At 52.3% G+C, this 19287-nt stretch overlaps 1 protein-coding gene across 2 annotated transcripts in view; it reads right to left on the bottom strand.

Annotated features, from left to right (window-relative positions):
- The window catches only part of Tram2 (translocation associated membrane protein 2), a 75505-nt gene that overhangs the window by 9246 nt on the left and 46972 nt on the right, over positions 1–19287 (bottom strand). Inside the window, exons 3-5 of one of the 2 annotated variants that reach the window (XM_023711888.1) lie at positions 4193–4302; positions 3651–3767; positions 3068–3175 (exon numbers count right to left, since the gene is read on the bottom strand). In XM_023711888.1, the coding sequence (XP_023567656.1) occupies positions 3068–3175; positions 3651–3767; positions 4193–4302 (335 nt within the window). The remainder of the gene's footprint in view (positions 1–3067; positions 3176–3650; positions 3768–4192; positions 4303–19287) is intronic. The other variant, XM_004628283.2, reaches the window with a different exon arrangement.

Below are 19287 nucleotides of genomic sequence, written 5' to 3' on the forward strand. Positions count from 1 at the left end.
CACACGACACCCACTCTTGCATACTCTCTGCCTCCTCCCAGGGAAAGCAGAGGGGGAGCACATGGGGTGAGGTGACCCCCTTCTGGAGGAAGCGGCACTGTGCTGTTTCATCAGCAGAGCGGTATTTCCGGGACTGTGATGGGTGAGGTATTTCTTCCCGCTCCCAGACGTGGCCAAGAGCAGCAGCTTGCAAGAACTCCAGCCTGCCGGGCCTTAGAGTTTTAAATAGGCGCCCTCTTCAAGTGGCCTCCTTACTTTGGAGACAGAAGTCAGAACTCAGACACCAGCCAGTGAAGAAACTCCCCAGGAAAACGTGGCCGGCTTGCAAGCATCCGCCTGCAGAGGAGGGAGGAGCGCCGGGCAGTGGGAAGAGAATGACTCACTGCTCTGAGTGCGGCCTTTCCAGCCCTCGGTCCAGGCAGCTGTCGTCAGGACGCCGGGGCCAGGCAGCCTGGGCTCTCAGGCGCACATGCCAGGGCGCCGGGGCTCGCAGCCCTTCAATGGCCCAGGCCTCAGTGGGTGTTTTGGGAGACCCCAGGTCCTTTGTCCTCTGGACTGCCCACACCACCTGTGAACTCAGCAGGGCCTCAACGCTGAAGCTGCCCCCCTGTTCACCTTGTGAGTCCATGAGCAAAAAGAGTCACAAAAACAGCAGACTCACAACATAGACAGCCAGCGCCAAATGCAGCTGCACTCGGCATCACGTGCATGTGCAGCCAGCCTGCCCGAGCGAGCGGCCTGCCAAGGAGACCAGCACAGCCAGGGTGGCCAGCGCAGCCAGGGTGGCCAGGGGCCTCCTCCTCTAGGCTCTCACCGGCCAATGGGTTTCAGGTTTAAAAATAGGAAGTCACGCACTCCAAGGCCAGACAGAGAGACGGAACGTCCACCCACCCGCACTCCCCAGTGGAAGACTTTCTTGTCTGAGACAGGGTCTTGCAATGCAGGGCAGGCTGGCCTTGAGCTCACTTTGTAGCCGAGGCTGGTCTTGGACTTGTAGCGTTCCTCCTGCCTCAGCCTCCCAAGTGCTGGGATTATAGGCGCATGCCACCTTGCCTGGCTTTCAGTGGAGGACTTTTACTCTTATTTTTCTGCCTTTTCTCTTGAACAATAATTAGTATCTTGACAACAAATTAGAGGTTGACATTCTTAGCAAATCACTCATTGGTCCTGTTTGTGCCCTTAAATCTATGCTGAAAAACACAGCTGTTCTAGGGGGTTTGTGGTACATTTGGGGAACATTTTTGCTTTCTTTTTTGAACTTTTCTGTTTTAAAAAAATAATCATCTATGATGTAGATGAAAACCATCAATTATGTAAATGATTGCTAAAGAGTGCAGAAAGAAGACCCAGGTGTAACTTACCGCCCTCCCACGCGCACCTGGTGTGTGAGGTGCGGAGCCCGGAGCGGGTTCCCTGCAAGCAAGTGGGTGAGGGGGCAGCGAGGGGCAGACAGACACGGGGGCTGCACCACACCAGGCGATGCGGCAATGCAGGCCGTGTGGGAAACACAATGGGGGCTCTTGCAGGGGGAGAGCCGGAGCTGGCCCACGCTGTCTGCATGGACAGCGTGAGCGGAGAACCCTTCCGCAAAGCCCGGGCAGCGGGAGGAGCGGGAATCCAAAGACCACGGCTGTGTCCACTCAGCCGAGACCACCAAGGCTGGCAGGTCCCGGGTCACATGAGCAAGGAAGGAAAACTAACTTCGCGGCAGCTGGGCGGGGGGAGAGAAAAGGCACAATTTGATTTAAGAGGACCCATCTGGCCAAGCATCTTCCTGCAGGGTGCTGCTCCACTCCCACCCCTCCCTTCACACACCCCCTGTGAAGGGAGGGGTGGGAGTGGAGCAGCACCCTGCAGGAAGGCAGAGATGAGGGCCCGGGCTTCACAACTGCCACGTGTGGGGCGGGTGGCTGTCCTGGGGCTGTCCTGTGGTCCGCAGCATTGCTGGCCTCCGTCCAGGATGTGCAGCGAGCAACACCCCAAGGGGATAGGCTCCCCACCTGAGGACGCAGCTAGGCAAGGACAGCATCCCAGAGCTGTCTCAAGGCCGGGCCGGCAGGACCCCGGGAGCAGCTCAGTTAGGAGTGATGGGACATGAACCCAGGGAAATCCGCCTGCTAACAGGACACTGCTGTGAACACTCAGCTGGGGTTCCTCTTCCTGTTGTCTTCTAATCACTTCTACAAACCACCTTCGCTTGCTCTTCACTCTCCTCCCCGGTGATGACCAGGGTCACTGGATCCTGCAAGGCCCGGGCCTCAAGTCCTGCTGAGCCTGCCAGGAGGAGCTGCTCTCATCAAGGCAGAAGAGCGGCACCTCCGTGCTCCCCACCTCATTTTCATCAGGATTCCAAGTCCTCATGGGACTGACAGCGCAAACAGCAATTGGCAGCAGTGCTGGAGGGCGCATCCATAGGCTGGCTGGCTTGGCCGCCCAGTCTGGCCTCGGTGTCACTGCGGGGGAACGTCCAGGAGCGCAAGTGACAGAAAAAGGTGATTCAGAGATGTGGCAATGCTTCTCAGAAACATCGGCTCAAGGACTCTGTGCCTCGAGGCAGCCCAGGCCTGAGGTGGAGTCCGAGGAAGCCTGCAGCCCAGAAAGCTGCACCCCAGTACAATCGCCAAGGTACGCAGCTTGGGAGGAAAGAAATCGAGCTCTCAAATTTAAAACTCCTAGCATATTGCTTAGAAAAACTGTTCTGCAATGAAATGACATAAGGCATAAAAGCAACACACAAAAGGACATGTTGGTTCCTGCTCTGAAAGTATGAACTCCATGTTCGGCTCTGGAAACGAGACTGCCTTGTGACATGTGAGCTTGTCACTGGCATAAAGGCAGAGAAGGAAAGTGAAGGGTCTACAGAGGCCGGAAGGAGGTCTCCAAGGCCAGAGGGTCACTGACCTTTCCAAGCCCCAGGCCTGGATTTCTCCAGGGACCAGATGCAGACGGAAGAGGCTCCAGCTGAGGGTGGGGGGAATGAGACACTTCCTACTGTGACAGGTAGGGTCTTGTTCCAGCCAACCCCAGAGGACTGTCCATACTCCTTTGTACAAAGGAATTCTGCTACCTCAGCGGTGGCTGGAAACACAAGTCCTCCTGCAGCAAGGCAGAGTGCATCAATCTTGTGGTCCTGCAGGCACGCGTGGGAATGCCACGGCCTTGGCCTCCACAGGACCTGACGAGGTGTGGACAGGGTAATGCTGGCCTTGTGTAGGGCAGGCCAAGGCCTGAAAGCAGAAGGTGTGCTCAGCCTGGGGCTGAACCCCCGAGTCCATGCCATCCTTGCCACTTCCAAAGCACGTGGCTGTGGGACACGCTGCAAGGTCTGAGCATGGGGTTCTCTGATCTAACAACGGAGGTCCTGGAACGGACACATTTACCCCCTAGGACAGCATGTGCAGACGGGCAAGTAAGACAGCCTTAGGCACACACGCTACTATGCTACAGCCATGCCAGATGCGCGGGTGCTCACTCCGGGGCGGTGGCTTTCTCCTTGGGGAATAGCACCCATTCATGCTGTCTGTCACTGCAGAGCCGAGGCAGCCACAGTGGCTTCAGCTCTGGGAAGCGTGCCTGCTCTTCCTTGCTGGCCCCGAGCAGCCCTCCCACCTTCAGCTGCCCACTCTCCCACAGGCCTGAGGGTCACTCACCGTCACCACCACATAGAAGCACCACGTCACTGAGCTGAGATGAAAAACGGCCAGCTGCCCGGATTCATTGAACTTGCTGTGTTTGACCTTGGAGAGATGAAGTCGTTTGCTGATTTTCTAACGAATAAAGAAAACCCAACACATTAATGTACGAATGTGTCCACATCGGGCAGATTTCTAGCTCCTCCTCTCCACACCGGGTGAGCACTGTCAGGACTCTGAAACTAGCTAGAACCCAAGTTAGGGACTGTAGGCCTTTTTAAGGCAAGCATTTAGAGATGGGGCAAGATTAACATCTTAGCATACACACAAGAAAACACCCCGAGCATGCTGTGGAGGGCAGATCCCTAAGGACACCGTCCTGCCATTCTTCCGGCTGCCTTCCCTGTGCTGATTAAAGAAAGCTGTGGAAAGGGGCAGAGGGAAGCCCAGTAACAGAGCCCCTAGGCGTGCTAATTAGGGGCCCAAGGAGGCAGCGGTGGTTCCCCCAGGCCAGGCCCTCCACCCCGAGACATCTCACCCCTTCTAGGTTTGTCACTTACATCTAAAATGTACTCCTGAACCACAGCGTGCAAGATGATGGTGATGAAGACGTAGAACAAGATTGTGACCAGGTCTTTCGGGCCATAGTGGTAGTACACCATCTCACTGTCTGTGGGGCGAGAAGACCTGTGAGACCCCTCAGGGAAAAGCGGGAAGCAGAATGTGCCACCCAACACCACCCGCCTGCTCTAGCCCTGGACTGAGAAGTTTCTCCCTGAACATCCCAGCCAACCTCTGGAGTTGGCCCTTGGGAAGCACCAACAGGGAGGCTGCACCTGCTGCCTGTTCCAATGGCCGTACAGCTCGTGGGGTGGGCACAGAAAAGCCCAAGTCAGGAGCTGTGGACTGGAGCCACCAGCTCGCCACCGGGCCTGCTATGCTGCTGTGTGTGACTGTGCACGCACAAGGAGCTCGCTGCACCTCTACCTCCAGGCCCGGGGCACAGGACCACAGCCAGGCTTCACTGAAGGGGCACAGCGGAGAAGTGTGGAATCGGAAGCTGGTGCCTGAGTTCGTACAAGTCTATCCTTTACTTTCTGTGTGGCCCTGAGGATTTTCTGCGGATAACCTCTCTATGCTGCAGTTTCCTCATCGGCAAAGGGAGACCCACAGACCCCATATGCATAGGGTTACTGTGAGAAATTCATTCACAGGTGGAAGGTGTTTAGAACAGGGCCCAGCACACAGTATGTGTCACGTGTGTATCCACCGTTGCTTTTTCTGTTGGAATACTGTAAGATTATACGACATAATTTGTACTTCGCTGTTCACCACAGTACTTGTAGCTTACAAGGAGCCTCTAACAAATGGGCTTACCACATAGACGACGACACACTAGAACCCCAGAGACTGAAGCCTCGGAACAGCCTGCCGCTGGGGCCTCTTCCCCATGGGCAGACGATAACGCAGCCCCGGCTCCCGCAGCCAGCTGCAGGCCGATGGGAGATGGGAGGACGGCCGCTGTGACCGCGTCCCCTGGTGCCTCGCCAGCTGTGCTGCTTCGCTCCGAGTCACACGCATATGAGTCATCACTGTGCTGGGAAGCGTTTACGGGAAGGTGGGCCAGGGTCACTTGGTCTCTGGGTGGCCAAAGAATGAAGTAAAGGCCACCTGAGTGGGTGTCACCCTCGCCCCAGCTGCTCTGGACGGGAGAACGGGGCAGTCAGAAGCACCTACAGCAGAGAACCAGAACTCTGAAATCTGACAACCTTTCCTTTTCCTTTTCCCTCTTCCTTTCCACTAAGACCTATGTGGGAAAGGCACTGGGCTAACAGCTGAAATACACAGATAAAAGTCATTGCCCTCAGAGGCCAGGTTCAAGAGCAGGACAGACAAGTGGACAACTGTCCCATGCCAGGCCTCTGTGCCACAGGGCACACTGTGTGGGAGGCCGGGGTGGGCATATGGGAGGGCACTGCTCAGCATGGACAGGATGCCACAGGGGCCAGGGACGGGCAGGTCTTGGGGCAGGCGGGAGGGAGACTGGGCGAGTAACCAGCTCACATGAATAGCCCACACAGCATGGAAAGGGTGCGGCCTTTACCCTGCAGACAAGGCAAACACCCCCGAATCCAAGTTAAACAGGAAAATGAAACTGCGCTTCTGGAAGGTTTCCTCCCCAGCTGTGAACAGACAGCCCCAGTGCCTGGAGGTCAGGCTGCCCAGCAGGAAGCTGCTCTGAGATCCTGGACAGGTGCTGCGGGCCTCACTTCAGTGAGGGAGAGAGGACAGCAGGGGACCGCAGTGACACGCAGCTGATGGCCAGGTGGGCTCAGAACCTGGGGTGGGGAGAAGAGACGCATGCAACTCTTTCTGCCATCTCTGCAGCATCCAGGCCGTCAGCTTCCCTTCCTTCTTAAGGGAGGTGAAAAGCCACCAACTACATGGCAGTGTGCGTGCGTGTGCCCGTGTGCTTGCTAGGGATGGGCCCCAGGGTCCTCACACTGAGCTACACCCCTAGCCCTTTTTCCTTGGTGGCTTTGTTCCTACTGTTGTAGTTTTTAAGACAGGGTCTCACTACATTGCCTGGGCGTGGCCTGCAGTTGCGTTCTTCCTGTCTCAGCCTCCCCATCAGCCAGGACTGCAGCAGTGGCATGAAGCACTGTTTGCAACCAGAAAAGAACACCCCTCAGAGGCTTCGGGCTGTCTGTTCTAATGCCCTGTGAGGGCTACCTGTCCCTCTTCACTCTAGATGCTTTGGTTCCAAGGTAAATCTTTCTGGAAACACGAGTGGATGTGGGGGTGCTGAGGATGGAACGCAGGGGCAGAGCACTTGCCTTGCATTCTAAGTTTAATCCCGACCCCCACAAAGAAAAATGAAATGAAATGTGTGCATGCACACACACACACGTACACACACACACACGAAGTACTGCATAAATGGGTCTCCTCTGCATTCCTTCCATGGCAGCTGTACCCACAGTGCTCATCCGCCACGAACTGCGCAGGCGCCTGGGCTGGAGTGGAGGAGACGCGGCTAGAGCAGTGGGCAGGGCCCCCCTCGCACAGCCCAGCAGCACACACCAGAGCCCATGGACTTAAGGACCGCGGCCAAGAACTGTGCACACGAGTCCAAGAGGTGGCTGGTCTCTTTGAAAGTCTGAAGGAGCACGCCTGGCCTTTGGTGGTGGTGTCAGGCAGACAAAGCAAAGGACTGAGCTGCACGATGCGCTTCCAGCGAAACGGCGTTTTAGCCACAGCTTTTCAAACACAGGGGCCGCAGACTCCTTGAGGACTGAGAGGTGAAATGTGAGAGGCCTGCTGGAAATGGGTGAAGGATGTGTCTTGTAGCTGAGAGGAAGGAGCTGCGCAGATCTATGAAGGTTCACAAACAAGAGGACTAAATTACTTTATAGGAAGGGGGCAAGTGAGCCCTAGTTACCTTAACTTCTCTATCAGCTAAAACGTGCTTGACCTCTCTTTCTTGGACATGCACAGTAAGGAATCATTCCAATTGCCTTTTCCCTATCTAGTTCTTTAGTTCTCCCCAAAATTCACTGTCCATGGCACTGTCTTAGAAAATGGTCCGAAAAGGAGGGGCCGAAGGCGTAATTCTGTGACACAGCACTTGCCTACAGCACATACAAGACAGTGGGTTCAATCCCCTGCACTGAAAACGGAACATTTTAAAACAGAAAAACATAAAACATTTATCATAAAGAATACAAGTCCATTTTTTGTATTTACAGTGATGCCTCAACTTACAAACTTGATTTGTTCCATGATTTTGGGGAAGGTGACCGTGTCTACACTCATGCACAAAGATGTCACTCAGCCACGTTGGTCATTGTGCAGGGTTTGGGAATGGAGTAAAATTTTGTCAAATGCTTCTGTCTGAGAACAGAAGCATCTGAAAACTAAGATGTTACTGCCTTTTCTCCACCACCACACTGTTATTAGTGCATACTGATTCTGCGGACTAATGAGTTTCATTTTGGCAGAATTGTACATGAACACGTTATCTTTTTTTTTTTAATTTTTTTAAGAGCAGAATATATTTATTGAGGGAAAGAAAGCTTCTGTTCAAGAAAGGGACAGCAGGGGACCCAAGAGGGCTGCCCAGTGCGCACCTCAATCGCTCCTCCATGTTCCCTTCCTTATTTCACCTTCCCCTCTCCCTTCACATTCTGGAGGGCATCAATGTGTGTAATGTATTCTGATCATATCATAGGTCAATACAGACTATAAATTTATTCTGCTTTTACCCTGTGGTAGATGAAATAGAGGTAGACGATGCTGCAGCTGACCTAGCGACCTATTTTTAATAACTGAGCATTTATTATTCTGGCATGTGGTGACCATCAGTTCAAACGAGTCCATAAACGCCATTGATATATTAAAATGATAGATTTGCTCTGCTGTGGTGGGAACTTTTTGACTTCTATTCTTTTTGAAAAAAAATACTTGTTTATTTACTTTTGAGATAGGGTCTTGCTCTGTAATTCAGGGTGGCCTTGAACTCATAGTGATTCTCCTGCCTCAGTCTCCTGAGTGCTGGGATTATAGGCATGTGCCACCACGTCCAGCTAGCCTCCTGTCCTTTTCCTTTTGTGATTACCTGTTACCTTTTTAATTTTCCTTGCAGTAGTGGGGACTGAATCCAGAGCTTTAACTATGCTAGCAGGTGCTCTATCACAGACCTGACGTCCCCGGACCTGCTGATTGGTTGGTAGTTGGGTCTGAACCTATTTCCACTCTCAGTCCTCACAGATGGGAGAGCTGAAGTATGTACCACTGAGCGACATACCCTGCTCGCTCGCTCGCTCGCTCTCACGCGCGCTCTCTCCCCCATCTCCCTTCCTTCCCTTCCGCGGTACTAGAGACTGAACTACATCCCCATCTGGGGGTGGGGGGGGGGAGAGTGGCCGGGAGACTTCAAGTCAATGCAGAAATGAAGGAATTTGATGATAAAATGATCATTTTCCTAAGGAGGACAGGAAAGGTATGTAGTGTCACTGGCCACAGGGACTTGCGTCTCGGAGCCTCACTGAGGCAAGTACAGTTCTAAAACTAGACAACAGCAAGTTCTGGCAAGGATCTAGAGATACTGCAAGCCTTGTGGCCTGGAAAGAAGGAAACACAGTGTCTGAGGGAAAGCACACGGAGGCACCAAGACATGAGGATTCATCCCAGAGCCACAGTGTGACCCAGCTCTGAGTACAGAAGTGAAAGGGCTGAAGCCAGAGCTCAGGGAAATACCTGTGCATCCACACGCCCAACCCCCAACAGCAAAAGGGCAGCGGCAGCTCAAGCGCCCACAGGCGGATGCGTGGATCTGCAATCGTGGTCCACTGGCAAACTTGCGCATTGTTTATTTAGCCTGAAAAAAGAAGGCATTCAGAGACCTGCTACAACATGGCACAGATCGCTCTACCAAGACGGCCCGGAGGAACCAGATTCAGAGACAGAAAGAAGAATGGGTGTTGCCTGGATGTGGTGAAGAGCAAACGGAGCCGCTGTTTAATGGACAGAGTCTGAGTATCTCAGGATGCAGTTCGCCCTGGGTATGGGTTGCGCGGCATGGAGGGACCTAGTGCTAGCAAACTCTGCGCTATGCATTTTTTACAAAATTAATTTCAAAAACACAGCAGAAAACCAGCAGCCATGCGGGGTAAGTGATCTGTGGCGGCTGCAGGCCAGCGCTGGAGTTGGCAACTGCTGCCCAGGTGGAGACCCGGAAAACACCTCATAGATTGCGGGAGGTCGGACTGAGACTGCCCTCTGTCCCGTGGGGAAAGGGGAGCCAGCGGGTGTCCTCGAAGTGGGTGGCAGGGGTAGTGCCTTGCCCGGGTGGTGGCAGAAGACATAAAGACAGATCATAGAGGATTCTGGGGAACGGAATCAAAAGCATCAGCAGAGACCAGCGGCAGGGAGGAGTCTCAGTTCCTTCTGCACCTTCAGCAGCACTGTCCGCCCTGGCTCCTAACCTCGGGATTCCTCAGCATCACCTCACGTGATGGGCAAAGGGGGTGCAGAGCCGGGGCAGAGGCACAGGAGGCAGCCCACTCCTCAGGTCTCCTGGCTTCGGCCCAGGCTGGCCTCTACCCTCCCTGCCCTGCACAACTTCATGCCCAATGCAGGGGACTGTCTTCTGGTTCACACATCATCTCAACTGCTCTTGCTCTTCTCTGCTTTCTATTTTTGATTATAAATTGGATTGACTCTTGTTTTCTAGATAGCTACTGGGATTGGAACTTCATTTAAACAAACTGATAACTGGTAATTTTAATTTTAAAATCCAGGAGAGGGGGTTGTTCACTAATTCTTACAGGTCTGCTTTCATGGGCCAAGTTACAGTTCCTGGTCCCCAAAGACGTCCCCTGTCCTGCATAGATCCTCAAAAAGAACAGCAATTGTTTGGGAGCTACCTGTTCTAAATTTTCAAAATGTAAACTTCAGCAATATGAGTCAACACAGACTGTAGTCCAGGAGTCTCAAGGCCACGCTTGTCCAGGGACATGAAGCGAACTGTTGCCTTCCCTCCTTTCTACAAAGACACGTGCTTTTGCCTGCTTGTCTTCAAATGTATCACTGCCTCGTTGTCCACCTTTCACATCTCTACTTTGTGAGACAAGCTGGAGAAATATGTTTTGAAAGACCTTTTAAGAGATATACTTTAAAAATTTTCAGAGAAATACAACAGCTAAACTGGCATAAAGGGCGACTGTGAAGCAGTGTCAGTGTCAGGGTCACAGCAGAGAGGAACAGCAAGTCCCAGGGTGCTGGAGGGCCTAGGACGCTGCTTCCCGGCCACTGTGGCAAAGGAGAGGTGCAGCCCATGCGGGCAGATGCCTGCTACTTCAACACCCAGGGAGAGATCCTCACAGAAATGATCTGATTTTCAAAAGTTGGTGACTAATTCAAATGCTATCCTCAGGCCAATTTCGACCATGAGCCATCAATTGTAATTTCTGCCTAATAAGACCCTGCCTCTGTCCCAACCCCGACAGTCCGAGGCTTCTTCCAACTCCCCACTCCAGGACACAAATGCATTCATCTGCAGGAATCAACCAGGCTGGGAACTAGGTGCCTTCAATAATGATCCTGCCCTGCGGAAGGCCTATCCTACCTCCTCCCAAAAGTGATACCTGCCCTGCTTGTCTCTGGTCATGGTTTAAAAAGATCTGAAATAACCAATACTGGCTTGGCTATTCTGATGACCTCTGAGCAGCCGCAACACTTTTCTTGACCTCCTTCGTTGTCTCCTATGAGTAACAGACATGTCGCTATTTCCTCCTGGCACGCATAGCAAGTGGCTTCCTCTGCCCGCCCACCTGCACATTTCCAGCACTGTCTGAATATTCCTGGGTAGCCTCTGGCTTCCCCTGCCGACCCAAGCTGGGGCCTCCTTGCCACCACACCCCAACTGCTTTTCAGAACTTGCCAGACTCCCGGCATCCGCACGAAAGCTTCTTGCTTCCTCTGAAGGCTGGCTGCTAGAAGAGCATTCCTGGGTCTTTCTACCTTTCCCAGCTCTGCTCCTAATGCTTGCAAATCTGGATTTGTAAAATTGACTTCTACAGTATTCTGCTCCAACAGCCAACTCTCTTTTCCTATCATTTTAAATCTCACTTGCCAGAAAGAAAGATATGGGGAAAAACACCTTGAACAAAAGCAAGAACCAAGGAGAGCTGGGTGGAGCAGTGGCAGAGCCCCTGCCTGGCACAGCCAAGGACCTAGCTGGGCCCAATCCCAGCACCAGTGTAAAAAAAGAGATCAGGTAATAAAATATTACAATTCAGATCAGACACAAATGGCTTATCTTGCTAATATGCAAAAAGCTTCTAGAACTTCAGGATAAAAAGATCAAAAGCTAGCAGAAAAATTGGCTAAGAAAAACAATTCACGGAAAAGGGAAACACAGATGGCTCCTACACATTACGCTCAGCCTCACACAGAAGAGAAATGCAAATTAAAACTACACTGAGATTCCGTTTCATACCTATCAGATTGGCAAAAATCCAAAGCGTGACAATACCCTTCTTGCTGAAGGGGGTGGGGAAACAGCTCTCTCACGCTCTGGGGCAGGGAGGGGGATCTCGAGAACAGCACTGCGCCTGCGGGGGGTGTTTGGCAACTGCTGTGATATTGCACATGTATGGAACCTGGCTGCAGCAATTCCTCCTCTTACTGCGTACCCAGTACTCGCTGCGACAACAACGAGCCATGTGCTGGGGGCAGACCCACTGCATGCTTGAGTGCTGCAGGACTGTCTGTCTGCCGAAAGCTCTGAAAGGTCTGTCCTGCCCTATAGCACTGTTTTTGTTTGTTCTGTGGTATGAGGGTTGAATGCAGGGCCTCTGAACTGCTGAGCTACCTCCTTACCCCGTTTTTTAACGTTTTGTCACAGGATTTTACCAACCAGTTACATTGTCTAGGCTCGGCCTGAATTTACGCTCCTCCTGCCTCCAGCCTTTCCGAGTGCTGGGATCATTGCAGGCATGTGCCCCTGACAGCATTGCTTTTAAACAATAAACTAAAACCACCTGGTGTTTTCATCCATAGGAAACTTGCACATAAAGTACAGATACACAGGCTAAGCACCTCTTATCTGAAAAGTTTCAAAATCCATAGTTTTGAGCACCAACACGAAGCCACAGTGAAAAATTTCACACATGACCTCATGTGACATGATGAATTGTAAACAAACGCGCATTAAAGTAACTGGATGGAGTTGCTTGCAGGCTGTGTGTGTAAGGTAAGTGCGAAGCACAGACAAACTTGATTTTTAGACGGGGGTCCAATCGTCAGCCCACTGCACATATGAGATAGCCTGGGGTTTTGTTCTCTTTTAAAAATCTGAAACCTGTAACATCTCTGGTCCTAAGTGTTTAGGGTAAGGGATTCAACCTGTGATGCACCACAGCTCCTCAAAACGTCGCCACTGGAGCTTAGCAATGCCCATCCTGGGGCCGCTCCAGGTCAACCAGGTCGGAAACTTGGTTTCTGTGTTACCCTAGAATCTGCTTAACACCACCTCTAAGTGATTCTGACCCGATTAAAATAAAAGGGCTGATGCTGACCCAAAAGATAAAAGTCCAAGAAAAATGAAGCAAAAAAAAAAGGGTAAAACTAAGTAGGGGACTCAGCATAGCCATGGCTTCGGGAGGCGGCACTGCCCTGAAGAGGCACAAGGAAGCCCGGTCTGCACTGAGCTTCTGATAGCGTGGTGCATGCATTTTAAAATTCAGCATGCTGTACTATTAAAAACAGGAAACTTCACTGAATGTGTTGTATGTTGTTATGAAATGGTACCCAAGATATGTCACTCAGCAGAAAGAAGTGATGTACAGAAGAAGAAAAAAACACTCCACCTGTGAGAAAACAGAAAAAGAAAAAAATACATATTTGCATTTGCACGCTGCAGTGCTTCATATAAGGCAGAATGGAAATCCTGCGCAGTGCTCCAGAGCAAAGGACTGCCCTGGTGCCGGTGCTGGTGCCGGTGCCGGTGCCGGAGAGGAAGGCTCCACTCAGCTCCCTCCCACGCAGGCTTGCACCTGACTGCGCGTACCTGCTGGCCAAAAAGCAGCTCAGGTGACTGCACTGAGGCTCCATTCTGCCCTTCTTTCCCCAGGGGTCAGGAACGTGGGCGATGAGACCTAATGCTCACTTGGGCAACTGCTCGGCTGTGACCCGAGGTCTCTCTCTCCCAGTCACACTTCCAGACAATGGGAATAAAACTACTTTTTTTTACAAAGCTGTAAGAATAAAATACATATGTGGCCCATAAGCTATAGAGAGTTGGCAAATAGATAAAACCAGCATGACTGTTCCCCGCAGGGAAATCAGAAGCTGAAGCATGGAACAGCTGGTACGCAGCCCCCAGCCCTCCATCTACGAGCGGTTCCGTGTAGGGCAGCAGACACACGACACTCACAAGCCACTCACTGGCCTTGCAGCCTACGGAAGCGCCCAGCAAGTGGCATCATGCACCCCTCCTCGCCCCTCCTCACAGTAACCCTGCCTGCTGTCCCTCCCTACTGACAGCAGCTGAGGCTCCGAGACAAGCAGGAGACGAGCCCACAGAGCCTGCAGCCAGCGAGGGTAGGTCAGGCCGGCCAGAGCCAGAGCCGGGGTCACGTCCACAGGTCCCCACCAGGCTTCTGTGTGCCCTCAGCCCTGGGTGGGAGGGAGGACAGGAGTGCACAGGATGAGCAGGGCACCAGCATTCTGACCTCGCCTGACCACGCCCCAGCCCCAGGCCGCCGGGCCATACCCCCTGTAGCCTCCTGCCCGGAAGGTGTGGCAGGGGCATTTTCCCCACAGGCACACACATGCACATGCACACTGGCATGGACTGAGCTGCCCTGCTGCCCTCCCCAAGCCCCTGTGTTACTGCAGGAAGGATCTTTACAGGGCTGCCGAGTTTAAATGAGGTCACTAGGGTGGGACCCGTCCAATGTGACTGTCTGCCTTATAAAAATAGGGCACTGCAGCTACTGGGAGGCTGAGGCAACGGGAGGACAAGCTCAAGGCCAGTCTGGGCAGTGCAGAGACTCTGAGGTAAGAGGGAGAAAGGGGAGGGAGCAAGGTGGGAGGTGGGAGAGGAGGAGGAAAGAGGAAGAAGCAGTAGGAGAAGAGGAAGGAATGGAGGCAGGACAAAGGGGGGGGGAGGGGACCGGTTGTGGCTGGCAGCGTAAGGCCTGGGGCTGGTCTTCAACACCATGCTCACCACACGGAGACAGAGAGGAGGGGCACGGAGGAGACGCAGGGAGAAGGTGGCCGCTCACCAGCAGGTCAGGCCCGCAGGCGCCTCCCCCTACTCAGGGCACACGCCTGCCAAGCCCTGGAGCCTGGGCTCTGCCCCTCTGTGTATGCACACAGGCCACTCCTGCCATCCGGACAAGCAGCCCGCACCACTGTCACCACTGCACATGAGCCGAGGCCAGAGCGCTGAAGACCCCACCGACCACCAACTGGCTCCAAAGCCACCATCTGCACCTCATGCCAACGCTCTGGAACAGACTCTCTCCGGTTTTGTAGTGCTCTAGGGAGACTTCTAAAAACATAGTTTTTTGTTTGTTTTTTAAGTATTTGTGTGGTACAGGGTCTTGCTATACAGTTCAGACTCACAGTGATACTCCTGTCTCAGCCTCCCCAGTGCTGGGACTACAGGCATGTGCCACCATCTCGTTTTGGGGCACTGTTAGCCGCCACGGCACTAGGGCAGCATGTGGTACCAGGGATCGAACCTGGGTCCTTGGGTTTGCCAGGCAGGCACTTAGACCACTGAGCTATTTCCCCAGCCCAAAAATGCTTAGCTTTATGATGTGAAAAGATGTATGAAAGACAAGAAGATGGGCCGAGGTCCCTCACTGAGAGCCATCAAGGAAGAAATAATGTCTCAAGGATCACATACAATAGCAACAGAAAATACCTAAAATTGGATTCTTTCTTTACTTGGATAAAAATAACAATTTCACCAAGCTCATTGCTAAACTAGAGACAAAAATTTCAGGAATAACAAACTGATCAGGAAAAAAGACAGATACTAGCTGGACAAGAGAAATGATGCTCTGACCATGAGACGTGAGGAGGTAAGGATCAGCGAAACACAAGCCCAAGTCCCAGACGGGGCCCCAGAGCCGGCACCCTGGGCTGGGAAGTGTTTCTCTCACCGTGAGGACAGAACCTGAGGGCCAGAGATCTTGGTGGCTATCTGGCACGACAAAGCCAGAAAACAGTCAGAGCTCTGCCTCCAAGACACTAGCATCCCTTAAACCCACTGTGCCACCCACAAACCCCACCTTTCTAAAACTTTCCTGGCCTGGAGCTTTGGAGTGTGGGCAGCTCAGTCCCTCCGCTGCCTTGTCTGGGCACCCTTGGGGGCACCAAGCAACTCTCTGGAACCACATCTATTCTGAGGGGGTAAGACAGAGGAGCCCCAAGTCTCTTCCAAGCTGTAAGAGCCCCAGGTCCGACCAAGCAGCTTCCATCTGTCACTGAGCTCAGCTTCCATCTCCAGCACTGCTGGCGCCCACCCGACCCTTCCCTTCCTTGCCCCCAGGAGCTCACCTTACACAAAAGGCTGGGTCTGATATGCGACGCCAGTCTTTTGAGTGTAGGACCCAAGCAGGAGACAACACCCACTCCCACCAGCCAGCCAGGAAACAAGAACCACTCTGGCTCTGGACAAAGGCCTCGCTGAAAGAGGCTTCAAAGCCATCGGCCAGCTCTGTACCTAATGGGCAATGCAGCCAGGCTGAGAAGGCGCTGAGAGAACAAGGTTGAGCTGCGCTGCGGGAGGGTCCTGGGCTTTTCATCTCTCACTGCAAATCGCACCCTGGCAGATGGTAGGAATGAGACCAATGGGATCCACAGAGCCAAAGGAGGAATTTTTCACCTTCGATCCCTGCAAACAAGCCCTTCTCTTGCAGAGCCCCGCCAGTCACCTCAGGCTTTAGATGCTAGGTGTTCAAGAGCAGGCAGGCTCAGGTGCACCTACCTGCTGGAGCTCCCAGGACCCCATCCCACCGGCTTGTGAGTTCTGCTCTGCTGTGGCCGTCACAGCATCCCATCCACTCCGTGATACGCCCCACTTCCCCCAGCCTTCCCCGGACCAAAGAGTGACAGAAAAACCAGGGGTGCAGCCCGGATGCTAATCACCTGTCTGGCACAGCAGTGTGCACAACCCACGTGTGTGTAAATACACTCCTGGCCCCTGTGGCTCACCTCTTCTATAGCGGCAGAGGCTAGCAGGCCTCAGGTCTGCCTGTGGGAGGAACCCACCTCCTGTTGCTTTCTGATCTTTTAGTTTATGTATTTCTGACCATCATCTATGATATCCCGTGGTGCTTTAGCAGGACCCTACCGTAAGCATCTAGTGGTAAGATGGGAGGCCGAACATTTCTTGCCAGGTGTGCAGATACCCGATACATGGGGTGGCCGTTGAATTTTTTTTTTGTTTTTGTTAGTGACGGTCTACACAGTCTACAGGGTCTCACTACGTAGATCGGACTCATAGTGATTCACCTGTGTTCAGCCTCCCAAAAAGCTGGCATTACAGGCACGTGCCACCATGCCCAGTCTCAATCACCATCTCAGCATGCCCCAGGGGTGGGGCCAGCATGGCACAGCACACCGGGGACCAAACCCCCGCTGCTGTGTCTGCCTAAGCAGGCGCTTTAATCCGCGGAGCTATTTGGCCAGTCCGGGGTGGCCATTTAAATGTGAATTTTGCATATACAATAATTTTCTAGTATAATTCTGTCCCCTTGGGATATTCTCATACTGAAAACAAAACAAGCATTTGTTTATCTGAAATATACCCTTATTTATTTATTTGCAGTACTGGGGATCAAACTCGGGAACTTAATCAGCAGTCATGGATTTGTATTTGCAAAGTCTGGTGACCCTGAGAGTGGCAAACAAATCCAGAGAGCAGAGATTTGGTGAAAAAGGGCCCTTCCTCCTTCATCACTGTTGACCTTAAAGATACCTCAAGGACATAAGCATGGTAGGCATCTATCAGGGTGCACAGCTGTGTCACTGCTGTTACTCTGTCCCCCTCTCTGTCCCCCTTTCTCTGCAGGAAGCTTAAGTTTCTCAATTTGCTGATTTTACTGTGACAAGTCATACATTTATAGCTGGTAGCATGGGCTGAACTGTGACCCTCCTTTAATTCACATGTTGATGTCCTCCTGATGCCCAGAACTCTCAAATGTGACCTAATTTGGAAAGAGGGTTTTTTGCAGATGTCATTAGTTAAGTCCAGGCGTTGGTAGAGTAGGGCAGTTTGGACAGAGAGGTTGACGTGAGGTCACTGGAGGGCTTCCACGAGCCACGGCAGCACCAGAAGAGCCATGGCCTGAACAGAGCCTCTCCGAGGCTCCCAGCTGTGGGGCTGAGTCTGGCATGCTCCTTACACCAGCCCTAGGAGAGCAGAAGGGGAGCAGGAACAGCAGGAAAAAGGGGAGTCATAGCAAGACAAAGCAGCCTCAGAAGAGCCTCAAGGCCAACGTCACAACAGCTTTGCACCTGAGAACCCGAGGCGCTCAGCTGAGGAAGATGCAGGCAGGTAGAAGCGACAGGCCACTTCGTATGAAAGCAGCTCCTGTGCTACTAAAATTCAATTTTAAACTGAGTTAAACAAACTGCACACTTAAGGAAGAAACCCCAGAGTCAGAATTTACCCTGGGTATACAAAAAAGGACACATTTCTGAGCATTTCAGGCTCTAAGCCGACTTCCAAATCACAGCCTTAACATACCTCTTAAAAGTGTTGTTTGTTTTTTTCCCATGAAAAATATGCTTTCCTCTAGTTCTTACAAACTAAACATTGCCATATTAGGTTGTTGATTAAGGAGCTCCAAACAAAATTAGGCAGGCTCTTCTGGTCTTATTGTCTTTCTTGACTATTTGCTTGTCATTTTTCAAATAACCCCAAATGGCAAGATTCTAACAACAGACTACTACTACATTTTCTTCTTCTAACGTACCTGAACCCCCTCAACCTGGCATGGATTCATGCAGCCTATGTAGGCCCTCTCCAGGCCTGCAGCAGGACTCCAGGGCCAGCTTCCAGCAGCCTCCCAGACACAGGCGGCCCTGGCACTCTGGGCACGTGGGCCAGAACCCCGCCTTGGGCCTGCCCACGGCCCGACCTCCTTGCAGACGTTCGCAGACAGCGCCCTGCGCCAGAGGTGTCCTTCTGCCAGATCCTTCCCTTTGCCCGCCTCGCAACCCTCCCTGAGCCCCGCTGTGCAAAAGCTTCTGGGAAATTTCCTCCTTGCCCTTTAGCTTTGCTACTCACACAGCCTTCTGTACCTCCTTCACCACCCTAGTCCATTACAGCATAATTATCTACTGTTTATCTGCCTGTTACCCTTTCCTCCCCATGTTACTTCCCACCCAGGCCTAATCCACTACAGGCACGGATACATCTGTCTAGGTTGACCAATGAATTGGTTAGACAGATAACCACAGCCATGCATCTGGGAGCTGGAGGGCAATTCTTCATGCCCAGAGGCTCCGCACGGCCCGGGAGGCAGAGTGCAGCCTGTGCCTCCCATTCTGCTGAGACAAGTGTTAGGGATTGATTCCTCCACCGTCTCTGGGAGGGCCCTTCCTCTGACACGAATGCACTGGCCACACGGACATCACCTGCCATGGCTCCCAGGCCCATAGCTTTGCACCACAAAATTCTTTCTTTGGTACAGGGTCTTTTTTTTTTGCGGTACCAGGGATTGAATTCAGGACCTTGCACTTGCCAGGCAGGCTCTTATTCTACTGAGCTATCTCCCTGGCCCCTTGCACCATAAAATTTTAATGCAGGGCTGGGCTACCAGCTGGTATTCCATATAAGCTGATATAAATAGAAATTTAATGCAAATATCAACACATTATTTGATAGCAGGACATCTTTTAAATTTATGAACTGGCATTCTGACATTAAGAGACAGAGGGGGAAAAAAGAGAAAAAAGCCTATGTGCTTTGCCTTTACAAAAATACTTCAAAAGCCTAGAATTTATGGGTGGTGAGAATCAGCTAATGAAGGCATTCTGGCAATGCAAACACAGGACCTTTAGCGTGCACATGCTACGGCTCAGAAATTCTAACAGGAATTTATCCTGACAAAACAATCACGAATGA

Source organism: Octodon degus, unplaced genomic scaffold (genome assembly GCF_000260255.1).
Source record: "Octodon degus isolate 3935 unplaced genomic scaffold, OctDeg1.0 scaffold00022, whole genome shotgun sequence".
In the NCBI taxonomy this organism is placed as follows: Eukaryota; Metazoa; Chordata; class Mammalia; order Rodentia; family Octodontidae; genus Octodon; species Octodon degus.